Genomic DNA, 20,331 nt, shown 5'->3' on the forward strand with positions numbered 1-20,331 from the left:
TATATATATATATATATATATATATATATATATATGTTCATGGGATGTAAAGTACAACATAGGAAATATAGTCAGTGGTATTGTAACAGCTATGTACAGTGTCAGAGGGGTAGTAGACTTGTTAGGGTTATCACTTTGTGAGGGGTGTAACTGTCTAATCACTGTGTTGTTTTGTACACCTGAAACTAATACTAAAAAAAAAAAAAAGATGCAGGAGAAGAGTCAAGAAAGCATGAGTTACGGGTAAACTGGGACAGGAAGGGGAAGAAGAGGAGGTAAATGTCACCAAGGAGCCCTGAGAATCCCACTGAGGCTCGAAACCACAGATCTGTCACAAAGCCCAACAGCAATTCCAGCAGCACAGGAGTAGGAACAGAGAACTTGATGAAGGAATTAACTCCAGGGAGCCTGTAGTAGAAGGAAACTCACCTCTTCCCAGCCCCCCAATAACTCCCTGGAGCTGACCAGAGTCTCTGACCTTAACAGAAGTGCTTAACAACAAATGGGACAACTTCCAAAGCTCAGGCACTATGTCTGCCCTCCACGACATCACCTAACGGTTTCAGGAAGAAAATATTTTACTTGATTCTACAAATACTTATCCATTCTTTTTTTGCTTCGGCATGTGGTACCTGAAGATATTACAATCATGTGACAGGATGACATACGGCAGAACTGACTTCAAAGACAAGGAGTCCAGGTTGTTAATTAGCCAGTTATCTGCCTTCTTCTGGAAGGAACTTTCTTGGGAGTATAAAATAATTTCATTGTGAATGAGAAAAATGATTGCCCTTTAAACAATAGGAATAAAAAAAGAAAAAGAAAAAAAAAAAAAAAACAATAGGGTCCTGTGATTTTAGTCTGATGAACTCTAAACTCTAGCCTCAAACCGGAAGTTGAGTACTTTGGGGCTAGGTTAATTCCTGTATAAGTAACATAACTGGTGTCTGTGCCATTTAGCACATGTCAACAGAGGGTTGTAGAGGCTACTTGGGAGACATCTGAAATTCCAATACCTTATATGTCTACGCTGCAGAACTAGGGCAGATATCTCATTAAACGTGATTATTGTGCCACGGTGGACAGGGGAGCCCAGGAGCACACCTCACCTGCTTCCTTTATATGCTTATAAACATCGTCAGAGCCAGCAGAAGAATATGGAATGTCATCATGGGCCACAAAGTCAATCTGTTGGAAAGAGAAAGAGTGACATCACCACTGGCATGGACGTGCATGACTGTGATCTGAAAATGCCTTTTTGAAACAAAGCAGCTGTAATAAAGCAGTTGAAATAAGCAGTTTATAATGCGGATTGGAATCCTTAACTGAAAGGTATTTCCAGTTCTCTCCATTTCCATGAGATAATGGGAACTAATTTGGTTTCTGTCCTTTGCTGGTCCCTCTTTCTCTCCTACCTCTGGCAGTAGGTTTTCTTGGCCTTCTGTTTTCCCACACTTGGCCTCTAAACTTTGTCCTTCAGAGAATTCATTCATTCTTCAGATTTGAGTCACCCCTGCTGTGATGAGGAGCCCAAGTCGCCATTTGCTGTTCCATTGATGGCAATAGGCCCTCACACTTAAGTCAGATCTTATATCGTGGGAATGAGTTTAGTCTGATAAATGAATTTAGTCTCATTCCACATTTTCACGATCACCTTGTGAGGTAGGCAGGCCACACATTACTCTTTCAATTGGGACATAAATCTGCTGAAACTGGAAAACTTGTCAGATTTGCCCAAACTTTCTCTTTCACCACCCCTTGCTGTCACATTGAAAATCCACCTGTCTGGAATTTAATTCATCATGAAAACTGGTGCCTGCTTCCAGTGGCACCTCCACTTTCCCAGTTCATCTAGCCCCAAACACCTTGGAATTGGCCTCACTTCCTCTCCATCGCTATTATATTATTCTAGGGTCCTGTCACCTGGATTATTGATACCAACTTGTACCTGACCTTCCTCACTGCAGAGTCTCTCCTCCCCAAGCCATCCTTCTGTCACATGGGGGATCCTCCTTGAACAGAATTTTCTTCTTGTCATCCTGGTACCTCCTGAAATAGTTCCCTGTTTCCTACTACATCAAGTAAAACCTCCTCACCTAACTTTCAAAGGCCTTTGTAACACAGCTTTACTGCACCTCAAGAGGTAATTTTGAGTAGCAGTTTAACTTGCCTGGGTATGATCCCTGCCCCACCACTTACTTGCTATGTAAGTTATAAATTGGCGGCAAAGATTAAATCAGGATTTGTCAACCTCAGTAGCAGTGGTATTCTGAGCTGGTAATTCCTTTGGGGGGTTCTGCACTGTAGGATGTTTAGCAGCACCCTGGTATTTACCCACTAGATGCCAGTAGCACCCCTCCAGTTGTGACAGCCAAAAATGTTTCCAGACATTGCCAAATGTCCGTTGTAGACAAACTTTCCCTCACTTGAGAATCACTGGATTTAATGATATAATTATGTAAAAGTGCTTAAAAATAATAACAGGTATACAGTAAGTACTCAATAAATGCTAGTTATTATTAATTCTATTCTTAGTACTCAAACTTAGATCTGCCTCCTCTCCAATGTATAATAATAACAATAACAAGAACTTCTCAGGGTGGCCATGAAAGTGAATGCAATTTGTACAAGAGCAAAACACTTAGCACAGTGCTGGGCACATGGTAAATACTCAGTAAGTGGCAGCCATCATTACCATCATGAGTTTCCCATAATGCCTAGCACAAGTTGACTACACAATAGATGCTTAGTGAAAATGTGTTAGTGATTGCCGAAAGTAAATCATATTGTAGTCCTTCTTTTTTCTTTTTATTCTTGCTGGGAAATTGTCCCCTCTGCTATTACCCATGCACATTTATCAGTATTCTCTATTCTCTTCTGTACTGTGAATTTAAAAATAGAAAAGAAAACTCTTAGAACAGCTTAATCTTATTTTTTTGTACTGTTCATAAAAGGAAAGAATAGCTCCTAATGTGGGACTTGTAGGGAGATACAAAGCACATAATTTGATGCAGATCAAAAGAATTTCTCATGTTTTCAACTAATAAAAATCTTATATCAGTAGGAGTCTCAGGGTCACAAAATCATAGATATAAAGTTTTTTCCTTAAAGGCTGACCCTTGCCCTTCTGGATAAGATGTGTGTTCATCTGTTCCATGAAAAATCATGCCTGTGAATCTATAAGCACAAATAATGATGATGATGACATTTTTGGAGCTCTTGCTATGGGCCAACCAGTGTTCCAAGGGTTTCACTTAGATGATCTCATTAGATCCTCATGAGGAACAGTCCCATGAGTAAAGCACCAATATCACCCCATTTTACAGTTTAGGTGAGTGAGTTCAATATTTTGCTCAAGGTTAGGAAGGGATAGAGGCTGCACTTGGATCTTGGTGGTCTCGCTCCGGAGCCCACAATGAAGTGAGAGGCTCTCAGTCCCCAGGCTGGGGCAGAAGAGAGGTGCTACATCAAGTGCCATCACATGTTGGTTCCTGAAGTTACCTCTTTAGGAAATTGGAAGAGTCTTGGGGCTTTCTGGGTATTGGCTGCAGAGCCAGGCTCCCTAATTCTGCTACTTAGAGACCATGGAAGAATAAGTACCTTGTGTTTTTCCAGAAACTCTGGTGTGAGTGTCCATGGAGCATCTCTGATGACTTCATCTACATAGCGACAGTGTCTGAGAGCTTCATATCTCTCTGCTTCATTCATCACGGTGAAACCTTTGAATTTGTGGGTGAGATCATCACTGCAGACTAAAACAGGCAAAAGTATTAAGTGCTGTCAGCTGGCCCAGGCCCTGCTCACAGCCATCCCAGTACAGGCATGGCTTCTTTAAAAGGAACTCAGCCTTGCTAGGTGCTTAGCATAATTGAACTCAGGTGGTTTTTTTTATTATTTTTATTGGGGAATATTGGGGAACAGTGTGTTTTCCCAGGACGCATCAGCTCCAAGTCGTGTCAAGTTCTCAATCTAGTTGTGGAGGGCGCAGCTCACTGGCCCATGTGGGAATCGAACCGGTGACCTTGGTGTTATGAGCACTGCGCTCTAGCCAACTGAGCCAACCAGCCACCCCTTGAACTCCATTTTTTACAGGAACAAAGGATCAGGAAAATGAAGCAAGCGGAAATCTACCGGCAATTCAGAATTTCATTTCAGTGCTAATTATAACTGCATTCTCTACTGTGGCTTTTATTAACATTATTCTCCACACGACCTAATGTGACTTTCATGTCTTTTTATTTCCCTATCTCACCCTTCAGTGAAAATTACTATTAAGAAATAAAATGATCAAATGAAGAGACAGAGAAGGAAGAAACAGAGAGAGAGAGAGAAGAGAGAAGAGAGAAGAGAGGAACCAAGGGGCCTGAATTATAGAAGGTTTGAACCATCAGTTCCAATTCCTTTACTAGTTCATTGTACTTAGTAACCCAAGTGTGATTCACATGCATGCATATATGTCTGTGTGCACACACACACACACACTTCTGTTCCCTGGATTGAGGTCTAGTCACTACACAGCCAGCCACACAGTCAAGAGGATAAAGTCTTGAAATAGAAGATCTGCTCTAGCCAAGTTCATCCTTCACACATTTCTTCTCCTCTCTAGATCTCGGGTTACTGAACCCTCAGATGGGGATAATAATATCCTCCACTCTTAGCCATAGAAAGGATTTTTGAGGAAAGTGCTTCGAAATAAATGGAACAACATATATTATTCATTATCTTCTCCAGAATATATATATATATATATTTTTTGGCAAAGGCAGCTTTCTGGAGCCTTCCTACACGTCAGGAATACACGCCATTGTGGGTACAGCCCCTGTTTGCCAGTATCCTGGTGAGGGTCATGCAGCAGAGGATCAGACCCCGACTGCTTCTTAAGACGGGTTGTTTTGTTCTTTAAGGTATTATGTATACACAATACACGTACAAATTTTAAATGTACGAGGTATTTTTTTAAAAACAAAACTACGATCATTTTCTTGGAACCAAATCTGGCCACAGAGTCAGGACAGCCAACACCACACCCGGCATCCTTGGAGAACCCCCTATTGCAGCCCTCACACACCCTGCACCCAAACCATCAGCAAAACTGCTGGCTGTGCCTTCACTTGCAGCTAGAAGCCACGTTCTTCTCACCACCTTCACGGCTCCCTTCCCAGCCCATTCACCATTCTCTCCCATGGATTACTGCAGTGGCCTCCTCACTGGTCTCCTGATTCTGATCTTGCCCACCCCCACCAGCTTGTTCTCATCGGCCAGAATGATCCCATTAAAACCTGTCAGACTGCCATTCCCAGGCTCCCATCTCCCTCAGAGTAAAAGCCAAAGTCCTCCCGTGGCCTACAGGCTCCTACAAGATCCACACCTCCACCCATTACTTGACTCTGACTGAATCTCCTATCTCGTCCCAGCCCCTGACCTCCTGCGGTTTCCTGAATCCACCAGGAATGCTCCTCCTTTCAGGGCTTTGCACTTCCTGTTCCCAAGCATGGAACAGTTGTGCTCCAAATATCCATAGGGCTCACTCCCTCTCCTTTCCTATAAGTCTTCCCCGACCACTCTATTCTGAATTGCAATCCCACCACCACCACTGGCAGTCCCCCTCCCCTCCCCACTTTACTTCTTGCCGTGGCACTCGTCAAAATATAATTGTCTTAATTTTGTTCATGGTTGGTGACCCTCTACTAAAATATAAACTCCCCGAGGACAGCGACTTTGGTCTGGTTCATTTTCTGATAGCCCATAGTGGCCTCTTAACAAATATTTATTGAATGAATTAATACTGCCTGATATATATGGATGCTCAATAAGTGTTTACTATGATTTAAAATAATAGATGTATATTTATCTATAGGCACATTTCAACACCATACATGCAAATAAGAGAATAGTGTGTCTCTAGATACATACGTGTATGCCCATCTACCTCCTACACATACTTCCTGAGATGCTGTATAGACATACGTAGAATACAATACATTAGAGAAAACAGTGTAGTGGTTTACACATTTCCAAAACACCATCAACCATGTGGCTGGCTCGAAAACTTTGATGAGTATCAGAATCACCTAAGGAGCTTGTTAAATATAAAGATGCCTGGGCTCCCGTTCCCAAGATTTTGATTCAGTGGGTGGCCATGGTCTGAATGTCTCCCCCCGCCTCAAATTCATATATTGAAATCTTAACTCCCAAGGTAATGATATTCGGAGGTGGGACTTTGGAAAGTCATGAGGCTGCAACTCTCATGAATAGGATAAGTGCCTTATAAAAGAAGTTCCAGAGGGCTCCCTAGCACCTTCCACCATGTACGAGAATAGCGAGAAGACACAAACTACCATGTTTCCCCGAAAATAAGACCGGGTCTTATATTAATTTTTGCTCCAAAAGATGCATTAGGGCTTATGTTCAGGGGATGTCATCCTGAAAATCATGCTAGGGCTTATTTTCATTAGGTCTTATTTTCGGGGAAACAGGGTATGAATTGGGAAGAGGGCCCTCACCAGAAGTAGATCATGTTAGCGCCTTGACCTTGGACTTCCCAGACTCCAGAACTGTGAGAAATAAACTGCTGTTGTTAAGTTACCCAGTCTGTGGTATTTTGTTATAGCACCCTGAACGGACTAAGACAGTGGGTCTGGGGTAGGGCCCAGGAAGCTTTATTTCTGACAAGTTTCAGGGAAGATTCTGATACATACAACATTGGAAAGCCCCTGAAGCATATTATGAACATCGTGAGTAAAAGCCCAGCCTGTTTTTGAATCAACCATCACACCCAGCTGTTGGGGGGTGGGGAGGAGGCAGAGAGTAGGGCCATAATAACTACCTGTATGTTATGTATTGATTCACTGACTGTGTTAGCTTTGACTCCATAAATTGGAATTATTTATGGGCCAAGCTATACAATTTACAAATCGATCTAAGACTTTAAATGTTCTTTTAGGACTTTACTAAAACACTACCTCAAGAATTATACCGAGCAGAAATGGATTTCAGGTCCATCAATTTTCTATTTTAAACAGCACAAAACTAGGCCGAACCATATTTGAACCTGCACCTGAGCAATTTGGTATAACTTCTAGATGCCCGAGATAATGGCCTCCTAACAGAGCACAGAGCAAACAAACATCCTGTTTATGCCAATGCAGGATCCTATTTTCATATCCCAGGGGTGGCCTCAAGAAGCAGCTGAACATGCTGACCAGTTATTGTCTAAACATTAATTACGCCAAAGCAGCACTGTTGTTCTTGAGTCTTGGCAAATGCATTCTGACAACCAGATGGAGAACTCTAAGCAATGGTGTTCCATGGATGAATTCACTGAGCTGTCAGGGATCTCATGCTGCAGCTAAACTATCCTGGCAGCTCACTGTGCTCGAAATAAAATGTTACTGGTATCCCTACACTAATCAGGGGAATCACTTTGTAAGTGACATAAATGTCTAATCACTGCGTTGTAAACCTGAAACAAATACAATATTGTATGTCAACTGTAATTGAAAAATTTTTTTTTAAATAAAAATATATAACCAGTTCCTTGCAGGAGAGAAAATATAACATAGGGGTTGAACTTTGGAGCCCAGCAGATTTAGCTTCTAATCCCTGCTCTGCTACTTACTACTGGAAAAGTTACTCAAACTCTGTAAGTCTTTTAAAGACAGTTGCCTGTCTTTAAAACATGGTGAAGTTTTTGGGGTGGCCGGTTGGCTCAGCTGGGTAGAGCGCAGTGCTCATAACACCAAGGTCACCGGTTCGATTCCCACATGGGCCAGTGAGCTGCGCCCTCCACAATTAGATTGAAAACAACGACTTGACTTGGAGCTGATGGGTCCTGGAAAAACACACTGTTCCCCAATATTCCCCAATAAAAAAACCCAAAACCATGGTGACATTTTGAGAATTAAATTTGATCATCTGTATGAGTAGACAGCAATGCCCAGTAACGTTTTTCCATTTATTAATAGTAGTAGAAATATAGGAGCATTTATGGCAATATTCATTTATGTTTTGGGCTCTGTCTTTTCCCTGCCGCTGCCACTCCAAGCAAGGGCCCTGCCTCTTGGTACAAACTCCGCCACAGAAGCTGTGAAGTTCAACTTGCTGGTAGACAGCCTCCCCTTCTGGCTACTGTTTCCCAGAAGCCAGAGATCCTTGGGGGAATTCTGTAACAAAGAAGACAGCGAGAGAAGATTCCTCCAAACAAGGAAGAGCCCAAAGTTCTGAGGAGCCCACAATCAGCAGGGGCCAGAGGGAGAGACTCTGGGGACGAGGGACATGCTGCCCTGGGCTCTGGGGTTCCACCTGGGCACAGGTGCCTCACCTTGCATAGGTGCAATGGATCGGTTCCCATTTAATAATTAGAGGCTAGATGATGAGGGCGGTGCAAAAACAGTGCTGGGCCGAAGACTGGAAGCCCCTCTCCTGTTTCTGTAAACCATTTGGAATCTTATTTGACTCTGGGGAGCTGAAGAGAGCCCAGAAAGGGCTGAAACTGAATTTCCCGCCAGTCAGGCAAAATGGAGTCTTTGAGGACTATTTCATTTCAATTAAAATACAATAGAGCATGAACCCACATTTATGAGGTAATATTTATGTTTACTATAGTAGGAGTAGTATTATGTTTATTGTTTTTTAAATTCCCCTCCTGTGAGGCAGAAGGGTACTGGTGACTCATATCCTTCAACAAATTTTTTTAGGGAAAAAACTGTGACATAAATTTTAATTTCTTGACTTATTTTTAAATGACTGAGCTTTTAAATTAAAATGGAGAAAAAAGAACATTACAACTAGATAGTTTTAATTCACTAAAATAATACCAGCAATGTAAGCTGGCATCAAAGAATTTTCAAATTATTACTGGCTACATGCTTAAAAATTAGAAATGCAGGTATTTTAATTACAGTGCAAAATCATGGCAGTTTATGGTGTCTGTTACTGCCTAAGGTAGAGAAGTAGATGGTAGTGCCTTCAGTTATCATAGTTTCTGGTCTTTGAATCAATTATTTCTGCTAAATACCAAGTATTTGAAGCAAGTACCTGTCCATGAACTTGCCCTGTCCATGAACTTGCCCGGACCAGAGTAGTTTCATGAGCTAAGCCCTTGCTCAACCCAGGGGAATTCCTACAACAAACTTAACTGTAGATGTAAGGGGGCCCATAATTAATATAGCAGTTTCTTTCAACTTACAGTATTTTATTTGCTAACTACACACATAATATCAAGAGACAGCCTTTCAAGGAACAGCACAGAATACCTATTCATAAAGGGCTCCCTGGGGCGGCTGGTTAGCTCACGTAATTAGAGCATGGTGCTGGTAGCACCAAGGTTGCCAGTTCGATCCCCGCATGGGTCACTGTGAGCTGCGCCCTCCTTTAAAAAAGGTGGGGGGAGGGCTCCCTAACTTTCTTCACCATAGAATTGTCTGTCATTAAGTTGGTTTGTAATAGGAAAGATAGTCTAAGGCAATGGCCTTCAAACTAGGGCACACATACCCCTGGGGATACACGAAGACTTTTCAAAAGGTATCTGAGCACAGGGAGCGTTAAAGGAATTAATTTCCAGATCCTCAACTTCCAAGGGTACCCTTTCCTAAAATTAATGAGCCCCCAAAAGCCTCTATGTCCAAAACGAACTTCACTTTACTAAAGAAAGGCACCATCCAAATCTTATTCTCTTGCATTGCAAGGGGCGGGGAGTTAAGACTTAAGGCCAAACACACGGAAACCTCATTTAATGACTATTCAAAGCACCACAAATCTATAAAAGCTTCCTGTAATTCCCTCTCTTGCACACATTTCTGTTACAGGGGAAGCTGTGTGTTAGAAACGAAATTTGGTAGTGTGGGGAATGAGGGAAATTTTTGCCTAACTTTGCCTCTTTTTTCTCCCAACTATTGTCAACGGACAAGGATCTTGAGAGATACGGCCCAGGAATTCAAAGCAGAAAAGAGCATTGGAAAGAATCAGTGAATGCTAAAAATGGCTTTTTCATGTAGTTAAGGGTAAGCATTTTCCCAGCTAGTCTCAATACTCATATTGAATCCTAAAAATGCCTTTTCTCTTTTATTTAAGAGTAAGCATTTTTCCCAGCTATTCACTGCAAAATCACTTTAATAGCCAAAGCTGTATGGGCTGCTACGGCTGCTTCTTAGAAATATAACGGGAATATTTTCTGGAATTATCAAAGTTTTCAAAATACATTGGAATAAACACACGGATAAAAGATTTATGTGAATTTTCAAAAAAATTTCATATGCATTATTTAAAAAGGAAGTTAAGAATTTATTTTATCAACTCACATCATAAAATCTTTACTCCATTTATAGATAATTCTGATCCCATATTATCTTCTAAAACATTTATTATTTTCTACCTCCTCATAACGAAAAATGTCTACTGCCAGACAAATTATCTTTTAGTGCTATATTTGTTTTCTATCCTTAAATACATAGGAAAAGTATAACAATGGTGTCTGATAAAGATAATTATTTCTGATTTTTATATTTGATTTTATTTAATTATTCCCCAAACCAAACACCAGAGTTTGATAGACACACCAATATTTAGAGAAGCAATAACTTTTTTTAATCATACTCCTCTCCTTATAAATATTATGTAATTTTATCTACAAATTATGTTGCATTATTATAAATTAAGCACATTGATTTATTGACTCCTTTGTAACATATTAGACCTATGTAATTTTAATCTTGACTGTATTTTATACAATGCATTCTATAATTTATTTCTTTGTGGTTTTTATAAAGCTTCTTGAAATACATGAATACATTTGAATTGAAAAGGCTTTTTCTTGGTTTCTAGGTTTTCAGTAGTTTTGACGATGAAGACTGGCTTTGCCAGGTAGGTTAGATGGTGTTTTCTGCACATTTAGCAAGCTAAAATTACAGCCCTAATGTTATGTGTGGTTTGTTTTTTTTTAAGTTTTGAGCAAATGATAAAAGCATTTTATCAAAAATAATTGGATTGCAATGGTGTAATGAAATCAACGTTTCCATTTCCCCAACCCTTTCTGAGTATATCTGGTTGAATAAGTTGCTTTCAAGTAAAAGAGTAAGGGTTATAATTAGAATCATTTGATAAGTCTTGGTAAAGCCTTTTTGTTATACTTTCCAGAAATGGAGAAAGCAAATGATTCTAATAGCTTGGAAACAAGGTCAGGTAATTTCTAATCCATTGCTTGCAACAAATTTGAAAGAAGCTCTTAATAAATTGTCACTTGCTACACCATTACAATTATTTTGATGACAATAATAAATTATTTTTGTGACATTTGGCAAATAACTCAGGAGTTCAAAAATTGAATGGCATCATTTTAACAAACTTCTTCTATTCCCATCTAAATAATTGTGTGAACAAAAATAATATTTCAGCACTTACATCTATAACAAGGAAAAATAGAAATACAATCAATGTTAAACTATGTCTCATTCTAGCAATAATACATTCAGCCACAAGTCTCATTTAACAGATAGAGAACACCAAACAAAATGAATGCTAAAGAAAACATCTTGAAAGAAGCCAGAAGAAAAAAACACCTTACCTATAGAGCAGCAAGGATAAAAATTACATTGGACTTCTCCACAGAAACAACACATGCCAGAAGAGAATGGAATGAAATATTTACAGTGTTCAGAGAAAACAACCCACCTACCAACCTGGAATTCTGTACCCTGCAACATTATCCTTTAAAAGAAAAGGAGAAATAAAGACTCCCTCAGACAAACAAAAACTGAATTTGTTTCCAGTAGACCTGCCTTGCAAAAAATGTTTTAAAAAGTTCTTCAGAAAGAAGGAAAATGATATAGGTTAGAAATTCGGATCTACATAAAGAAAGAACATTAGAGAATAAATAAGGTAAGATAAAACAAAAACTTTTATTTTTCTTATTCTTAATTCGGATAACAGTTTGTTCAAAATAATAATAGCAACAATGTATTCAATTATATATTACATATATATTTACATATAAGTGAAATGAATGATACAAAGGATGGGAGGAAGGAATTAGACATATTTTGTTATTATAAGGTACTTGCACTACTGGTATAATGTTATTTGAAAGTGGACTTGGATTAATTTAGAACGTATATTGCAAATTCTAGGGCAACCACTAAAAAGTTAAAAAAGAAGTATAAATGATAGGCTAAGAAAGGAAAGAAAACAGAATCATATAAAATGGTCAATTAAAACAACAAAAGGCAAAAAGTGTGTAAGACAAAAGCAGAAACAAAGAATAAAGGCAACAAATATGAAACAGAAAAAAATATGGTAGATTTTAAACCAACTATATCAATAATCACTTTGAACGTCAATGGTCTAAATTCACCAGTTAAAAGACAGAGATTGTCAGAGTGGATCAAAAAACAAGACCCACGCTATGTCATCTACAAGAAACCCACTTTAATATAAAGACACAGATACATTAAAAGTAAAGGGATTGAGAAAGATACAGCACGCTAACAGTAATAAAAAAAACTACATTAATTTCAGACAGCAGGCTTCAGAGCAAGGAAAGTTATCGAGGATAAATAGGAGCATTACATAAAATAAAGGGGTCAATACTCCAAGAAAACATGATAATCTTTAATGTGTATGTGCCTAACAAAATACGTGAGGCAAAAACTGATAGAACTATAAAGAGAAATACATGAATTTACTATTATAGTTGGAGACTTGAACACTAGATCAGAAATAGACAGATCTAGCAGACAGAAAATCAATAAGGACACTACCATCAATTAACTGGTTATAATTGACATCTACAGACTACTCATCCAACCACAACAGAATACCCATTCTTCTCAAGCTCACACAGAACATTTACCAAGATAGACTGCATTCTGAGTCATAAAACACACTTTAACAAATTTAAAAGAACAGAAATTATACAATGTCTGATCTCAGTCCATAATGGAATTAATAACAGAAAGATAGCTGCAAAATCCTCAAATATTTGTAGACTAAACAACACACTTCTAAATAACACACAGGTCAAAGAATAAATCTCAAGAGAAATATTTAAATATTTTGAAGTAAATGAAAACACAACTTATCAAAATTTGTGGGATGTAGGGAAAGCAGCTTAATGGGAGATTTATAGCACTGAATATATATATTTTAGAAGAAAGATCTAAAATTAATAATCTCAGCTTTCACCTTAGGAAACTAGAAAAAGTGGTTTAAAACTAGTTCATAGTATTGCCATCCAATTATTTAAAATAGAATAATAAGAATAAGAAATCAGTGGAGAAAATAACATATTGAAATTATTTGTTACTTATTGTTTATATTGCTTGTGGTTTTTCACTCTTACTCTGTCACTGTCCCCAAAAGTCTACACACCACTTCTTTATAGCTTTGTGTAGTACTGCTCCATTTCCCATCCATATTCTAGTCCCTGTCGCCTACCAAAAGATATGGTCTCAATGGTAATCTTAGTATGTTCTTGGCTTCCACGGAGAAACCATGTAATAGTCACTGAGGGGATACCTGCATTTCTTTGTAAACCTGCTAGAGAAGACATTGTTCATTAGATTAATCAATGCCCCGTATGCAGCAACCCTCTTGAACACTTATCTCAGCACTCAGGGCATGAAAAGTGAATTCTTCCTAATGCAGCATTATCAGTTCTAGCGTTTGAGAGTTATAGGATAACAGTGTGGCTCCTTTTGCCACGGCTGCTAAGTTCCGGATTTCTTGTTGGAGTTTTTCTCCTCTTCTGCTGCTTTAATTCTTGGCTTTGAACTCCCGTCCATATTAATTTCTCTGAGTATTAAATTATCTGTGCTTTTTATGGAAAGCCTCCCTAAGATGTACAAATCAATAAAATAACATATTGCTGTAGCTGCCATGTCTTTCCACTTGTCCCAATATTACCGTCCTAACTGATTAGAACGCTAGCTACATAGAGAAAGTTCTATGTTCTGGCTTTTGTGCACCCTTTCTTCACTCAGGTCTCTGCACAAACACTCCAGAGAGGCCTCTCCTGACCGCCCTACCTAAAATACCCCCTCCCCCCCACCAGTCATTTTCCCCTTACCCTAGTTCATATTTCTTCATAGTACCACTATTACACATTTACTTGTTTATGGGGCAGTGTCTTCCTCTTTCTCAGACTCTAAGTTCTCTGAGGCCATAGTCTCTTTGTAAATGGCCGCATCCTCAGTGTACAGAAGAGTGCCTGGCACATGGTAGGAGCTCAATAAATACCTGGTAAATGAAGGGGTCATTTAGTAATTCAGTGAAACCATTGTTGCCTAATGACCTAGAGAGCTGCTGATATTAACTTACTGCTTTCTCCAATTTATAAGAATGTACTGAAAGCTACATAGTCCTTTGATCTTACTTTTGGTGTAATAACCCAGGGCTGTGGCTAGTGCTCCTGTTAAGTGTGACCCACACCTAACTCCTACAAACTTGAGTCACCAAAATGACCAAAGCCCAAATACTGCAGAGGTCTTGTCAGGGACCCAGCAGCTTAGGACCAGACTACGGGTGGTAGTGCTCACTCAAGAAATGGTTTTCCACTCAAGATAAAGGGAAATGAACAAGGGATTGGTTCTCTGCCTGCCTTGGGTTCCCTCTGCATGACTTGTTCAGTAACCCTTGCCTTTTATGATCTCTTCCTTCTGGAAAGAACTCCATTCAATAACCCACATGGTCACCATCCTCAGCAAAATCTGTAGATAGGTTCCTCTTAAACATTCAAAAAGTAGTTTCAAACTTGCAGAACATAACAAAACATTTTTAAAAACAGACACACAGTCTCTTACCGGCACCTTTATTATCACAGTATAAGTCTAAGGGTCGGTGATGCCTGGTTCATATAATGCCACAAAAACTGATCATGGTATAAGGATACGCTGCTTCCAGAAGCTACAGAGGTGAGACACAGGTCTCCCAGTCAGTGACTGTCCCTTTTACCCAAACTGAAATCTGTAGGCCTTCTGGAGGGGAAAATGTCAAGCCACATGTAGCCATCTAACCACCCTTCTCTCTCAACATGCTTACGAAGTAAGTCAGTTCCTTCATTGTGAACCAAGATTACTTAGGTAACAAATCTCCATTTCTTTAACACACTGTGCATAACTTCAACTATTTAGGGCTGTTGTAAACCACTAATGTTAGCACAACATCATCCTAAGTGCTGTGGGTCACACAAAGGACATAGACAATGACCATGTTTACTCTTAATCATTCTGAACCCCTTCAGCTCCCCAAGATTTGACATCACAATAATATGGCTTTCCTCCGAACCCTCTAGAAAATTTTAGAAACATAAAATAAATCATGCATCAAAACACAGGAAGAAAGGTATTAATGGAAAACCTGAAGCAGTTACCCTCAGTGATATTATTAGTCTGTCTCTCTCTTGGGGTATCAGTGACGTATAATCACATGATGTCATTTCCCCTATGGTTTTTTTAAACGTCATTTTCAATTTCAGGCAGTGAACAAGTGACACAGTATGGGCTAAATTGGGAGCTTTAACAATATGAGATTTTAAAGATGGAACTCTGAAAGGGGTCCTTTTCAGGAAGCACATTATAAAAGAGTTTTCTAGACAAAGAGAAAATGCACTTCTTACCTCCTACCAACAAGTAGCTGTTGGGAAACAGCGTTTTTGCTTGCATAAGTGCCCTTGCATGGCCTGAGTGGAAGAGGTCAAATATTCCATCTGCATATACTCTGACAGGCCTGTCAACTATGGAAGAAAGAAAACATCATCAACAGAATTGCAGAAAAAGGAATCCCTTTTACCTGATTCTTCCATCAGTATAGCACCACAAGAAAGTTTATCTGCATAAAACACAATGTCTACGTACTATCAGTTTCATATCACTGCAGGAAAATGATTTTTTTTTTTAAATTAAAGTTTATTGGGGTGACAGTTGTTAGTAAAGTTACATAGATTTCAGGTGTACAATTCTGTATTACATCATCTATAAATCACATTGTGTGTTCACCACCCAGAGTCAGTTCTCCTTCCATCACCACATGTTTGATCCCCTTTACCTTCATCTACCACCCCTCTCACCCCTTACCCTCTGGTAACCACTAAACTATTGTCTGTGTCTATGAGTTTCTGTTTCTCATTTGTTTGTCTTGTTATTTTCTTGTTTTTGGTTCATATACCACGTATCAGTGAAATCAGATGGTTCTCTGCTTTTTCTGTCTGACTTATTTCACTTAGCATTATAATCTCAAGATCCATCCATGTTGTCACAAATGTTCCTATATCATCTTTTCTTACCACCGAATAGTATTCCATTGTGTATATATACCACAACTTCTTTATCCATTAATCTATCGAAGGACATTTTGGTTGTTTCCATGTCTTGGCCACCGTAAATAAAGCTGCAATGAACATTGGAGCACACGTGTCTTTATCAATAAATGTTTTCAGATTTTTTGGGTAGATACCCAGGAGAGGGATTGCTGGGTCATACGGTAATTCTATTCGTAATTTTTTGAGGAATCTCCACGCTGCCTTCCATAGCGGCTGCACCAGTCTGCATTCCCACCAACAGTGTATGAGGGTTCCTTTTTCTCCACAGCCTCTCCAACACTTGTTACTATTTGTCTTGATGATAGCCATTCTGACTGGGGTGAGGTGATATCTCATTGTGGTTTTTATTTGCATTTCTCTGATGGTTAGTGATGTTGAGCATTTTTTCATATGTCTATTTGCCACTTATGTGTCCTCTTTGGAGAAATGTCTCTTCAGGTCCTCTGCCCATTTTTCAATTGGGTTGTTTGTTTTTTCATTGTTGAGTTGCATGAGTTCCTTGTGTATTTTGGGTAATAGCCCCTTATTGGAGGCACTGTTTGCAAAAATCTTCGCCCATTTAGTTGGTTGCCTCTTTATTTTGTCAATGGTTTCTTTTGCTGTGCAAAAGCTTTTTAGTTTGATATAGTCCCATTGATTTATTTTAGCTTTTACTTCCCTTGCCTTTGGAGTCAAATTCATGAAATGCTCTTTGAACCCAAGGTTCATAAATTTAGTACCTATGGTTTCTTTTATGCAGTTTATTGTTTCAGGTCTTATGCTTAAGTCTTTGATCCATTTTGAATTAATTTTGGTACATGGTGACAGATAGCAGTCCAGTTTCATTCTTTTGCACGTGGCTTTCCAATTCTGCCAGCACCAGTTATTGAAGAGGCTGTCTTTTCTCCATTGTATGTGTTTTGCTTCTTTGTCAAAAATTATCTGTCCATATTTATGTGGTTTTATTTCTGGGTTCTCAATTCTATTCCATTGGTCTATGTGTCTGTTTTTCTGCCAATACCATGCTGTTTTGATTATTGTAGCCCTGTAGTACAAGCTAAAGTCAGGGAGTGTGATACCTCCAGCATTGTTCTTTTTTCTTAAGATTGCTTTGGCTATTCGGGGTCTTTTGTGGTTCCAAACAAATCTGATGATTTTTTGTTCTATTTCTTTTAAAAATGCCATTGGGATTTTGATGGGGATTGCATTAAATCTGTGTATTGCTTTGGGTAATAGGCCTTTTTAACTATGTTGATTCTTCCAATCCATGAGCACGGAATGTCTTTCCATTTTTGTGTCTTCTTCAATTTCTTTTAAAAATGTCTTATAGTTTTCAGCATATAGGTCTTTCACATCCTTGGTTAAGTTTATTACTAGGTATTTTATTATTTTTGCTGCAATTGCAAAAGGGATTGTTTTTTTTTATTTCTTTTTCTGAGATTTCATTGTTAGTATATAGGAATGCAATGGACTTTTGTACATTGATTTTGTAGCTGGCCACATTACTGTATTCACTGATTGTTTCTAATAGCTTTTTGGTGGAGTCTTTAGTGTTTTCTATATATAGCATCACGTCATCTGCAAATAGTGACAGTCTAACTTCTTCATTCCAAATTTGGATGCCTTTTATTTATTTCTCTTGCCTGATTGCTCTGGCGAGGACTTCCAACATTATGTTGAAAAGCAGACGTGATCGGGGACAGCCCTGTCGTGTTCCTGAATGTAGAGCAAAGAGCTTCAGTTTTTCACCATTAATTATGAGATTAGCTGAGGGCTTGTCATACATGGCCTTTATTATGTTAAGGTATTATCCTTCTATACCTATTTTATTAAGTGTTTTAATCATAAATTATTTTGCGTCTTGCCAAATGCTTTTTCTTCATCAATTGATATAATCATATGATTTTTGTCCTTTATTTTGTTTATGTGATGTATCATATTGATGGATTTGCGTATGTTGAACCATCCTTGTGCCCCTGGGATGAACCCCACTTGGTCGTGATGAATAATCTTTTTAATGCTTTGTTGCATTCAATTTGCTAGAATTTTGTTTAGGATTTTTGCATCTGTCTTCATCAGAGATATTGGTCTGTAGTTTTCTTTTTTTGTGTTGTCCTTACCAGGTTTTGGTATCAGGGCAATGTTGGCCTCATAAAATGAGTTAGGGAGTACTGTCTCTTCTTCAATGTTTTGGAAGAGTTTGAGCAGGATTGGTATTAGATCCTCTTTGAAGGTTTGGTAGAATTCACTAGTGAAGCCATCTGGTCCCAGACTTTTGCTTTTGGGAAGGTTTTGGATGACTGATTCAATTTCGGTACTGTTGATCGGTCTGTTTAGATTTTCCAGTTCTTCATGGTTCAGCCTAGGAAAGCTATATGTTTCTAAGAACTTGCCATTTCTTCTAGGTTATTGAATTTGGTGGCATATAGTCCTTCATAGTATTCTTGGATGATCTTTTGTATTTCTGTGGCATCCATTGTAACTTCCCCTTTAGGAAAATAATTTTATAAAGCGGTTCCTCTGGGGCTATCAAAGCTGAGTAAAAATCTAACAAAATTAAGATTGATGCAGAACATACATTTTCAACCAATAGGAAAGACAAACAGAGCACTGGGGAGTTCCCTTGACCCAGAGTGGAGTCTCAGGTGTCTGAGCCAGCAAATTCAGACAGACTAGGCATAATCAAACAGTTGGCAGAGTCAGCCCAGTGGGAATATCAAGGCGGGAGTAACTGAGGAGCTCAATGAAAAGGACAAATGACTTCATCCTTCAGCCTGGCAGTCCTGAATGAAGACTCCCGAGTCCTGGTCCCAAAGGCAGTATTGTACAGGAGTAGCTCCTACTGCTCAAAGAGAAAGTTGTGCACCTTTCTTCCCACCTCCAAGTCACACTGGTAGCCTGAAATGAGCCTTGGTGGGAATATTTACACCACAGAAATTGGCAAATGCTATAAATCGGAGCTTATTTCCCTCTGAAGGGCCAATTGCTAAACATTGACCAGCACAAAGGTCAGTCCCTAACCTCTTTGGTATCAGAAGAAATGGGGTGGAGGAACACATGCCCAAAAGGGAGGAGAGTCGGGTACAGAAGTTACATGTGAGGATGGTGCTCAGGGTTAGAGGTAAGCAACCAACACTGCAGTCCTTCTTAAGGAGAAAGGTCAAGAGTGAATAGGCCACAGCAGACACACTCACAATGGCATACGGTGCTCTCGGAAGTGCCATTCCATGAAGAAGAGGGACACACTTCACCACAGCCCCCCTGAGAGCCAGGAGACAGCACCAGAAACTGCAGGATGACACTTCTGCTGAGCCAGCCCAAAACCCTTCCCCTCAAATAAGGGAGATATTGGGGTGGGGGAAGAGGGGTTGGGTACTAACTTTTACACCATTCTGGACGCTCAATGAAGGAACTAGGAAGTGAAAATATGGCAAACTACAAGCTAAATATGGCGAACTGAACACATATACACACTTATCTCCACTTCCTCCCAATCACCACAAGAATTACAGAGAAAGAATTAAAAAGATTTAACCTGCAAAGGGCAGAGGAAATAAGACAGGCAAGGACAGTGGATGGGAGATGTCAACCACATTTTGGAAAGCTGATTGTCAAGTGCTGAGTGCCTACTGGGAGCAAGACTCAGGGCTGAGACAGGTAGGAAAAGGGACTGCTGGTTTGTTTTTTCTTTTTTCTTTTTTATAAGCCTAAGAGTTTCACTGACTTTTTAAACTACATGCATGTATTATATTGCTGTTATCAAAATAAATTAGAAAAAAAATCAATGCAAACTTCGGTTGAATGATCTTTAATACTTAGATTTAAAATTGTGATTATTTCTTGATGTAGTAAAACCTCATTAATTTGGAACATAAACTAAAAGAAATGTTACATTAATAGACTCGGATGGTAAAATGTTTCTAATAAATTAAATATCTCTAATAAAAATATTCGAGAGACTTTATGTCAGATAGGGTATTGCAATTATTTCTAATTATACATCATTTTAAACAAACAGAATTGCCTTCACAGGATTATCCTGT

At 39.0% G+C, this 20,331-nt stretch overlaps 1 protein-coding gene across 4 annotated transcripts in view; it reads right to left on the reverse strand.

The window, feature by feature from the left end:
• Positions 1-20,331, reverse strand: part of PCYT1B (phosphate cytidylyltransferase 1B, choline) — a 115,743-nt gene that overhangs the window by 41,920 nt on the left and 53,492 nt on the right. For 3 of the 4 annotated variants that reach the window (XM_019757054.3, XM_019757055.3, XM_074324220.2), the window contains exons 3-5: positions 15,608-15,724; positions 3,601-3,752; positions 1,110-1,188 (exon numbers count right to left, since the gene is read on the reverse strand). In XM_019757054.3, coding sequence (XP_019612613.1) covers positions 1,110-1,188; positions 3,601-3,752; positions 15,608-15,724 — 348 coding nt within the window. The remainder of the gene's footprint in view (positions 1-1,109; positions 1,189-3,600; positions 3,753-15,607; positions 15,725-20,331) is intronic. The other variant, XM_074324221.2, reaches the window with a different exon arrangement.

The sequence above is a fragment of the Rhinolophus sinicus genome, chromosome 18 (assembly GCF_057876585.1).
Source record: "Rhinolophus sinicus isolate RSI-liver-muscle chromosome 18, RSI-T2T, whole genome shotgun sequence".
Classification (NCBI taxonomy): Eukaryota; Metazoa; Chordata; class Mammalia; order Chiroptera; family Rhinolophidae; genus Rhinolophus; species Rhinolophus sinicus.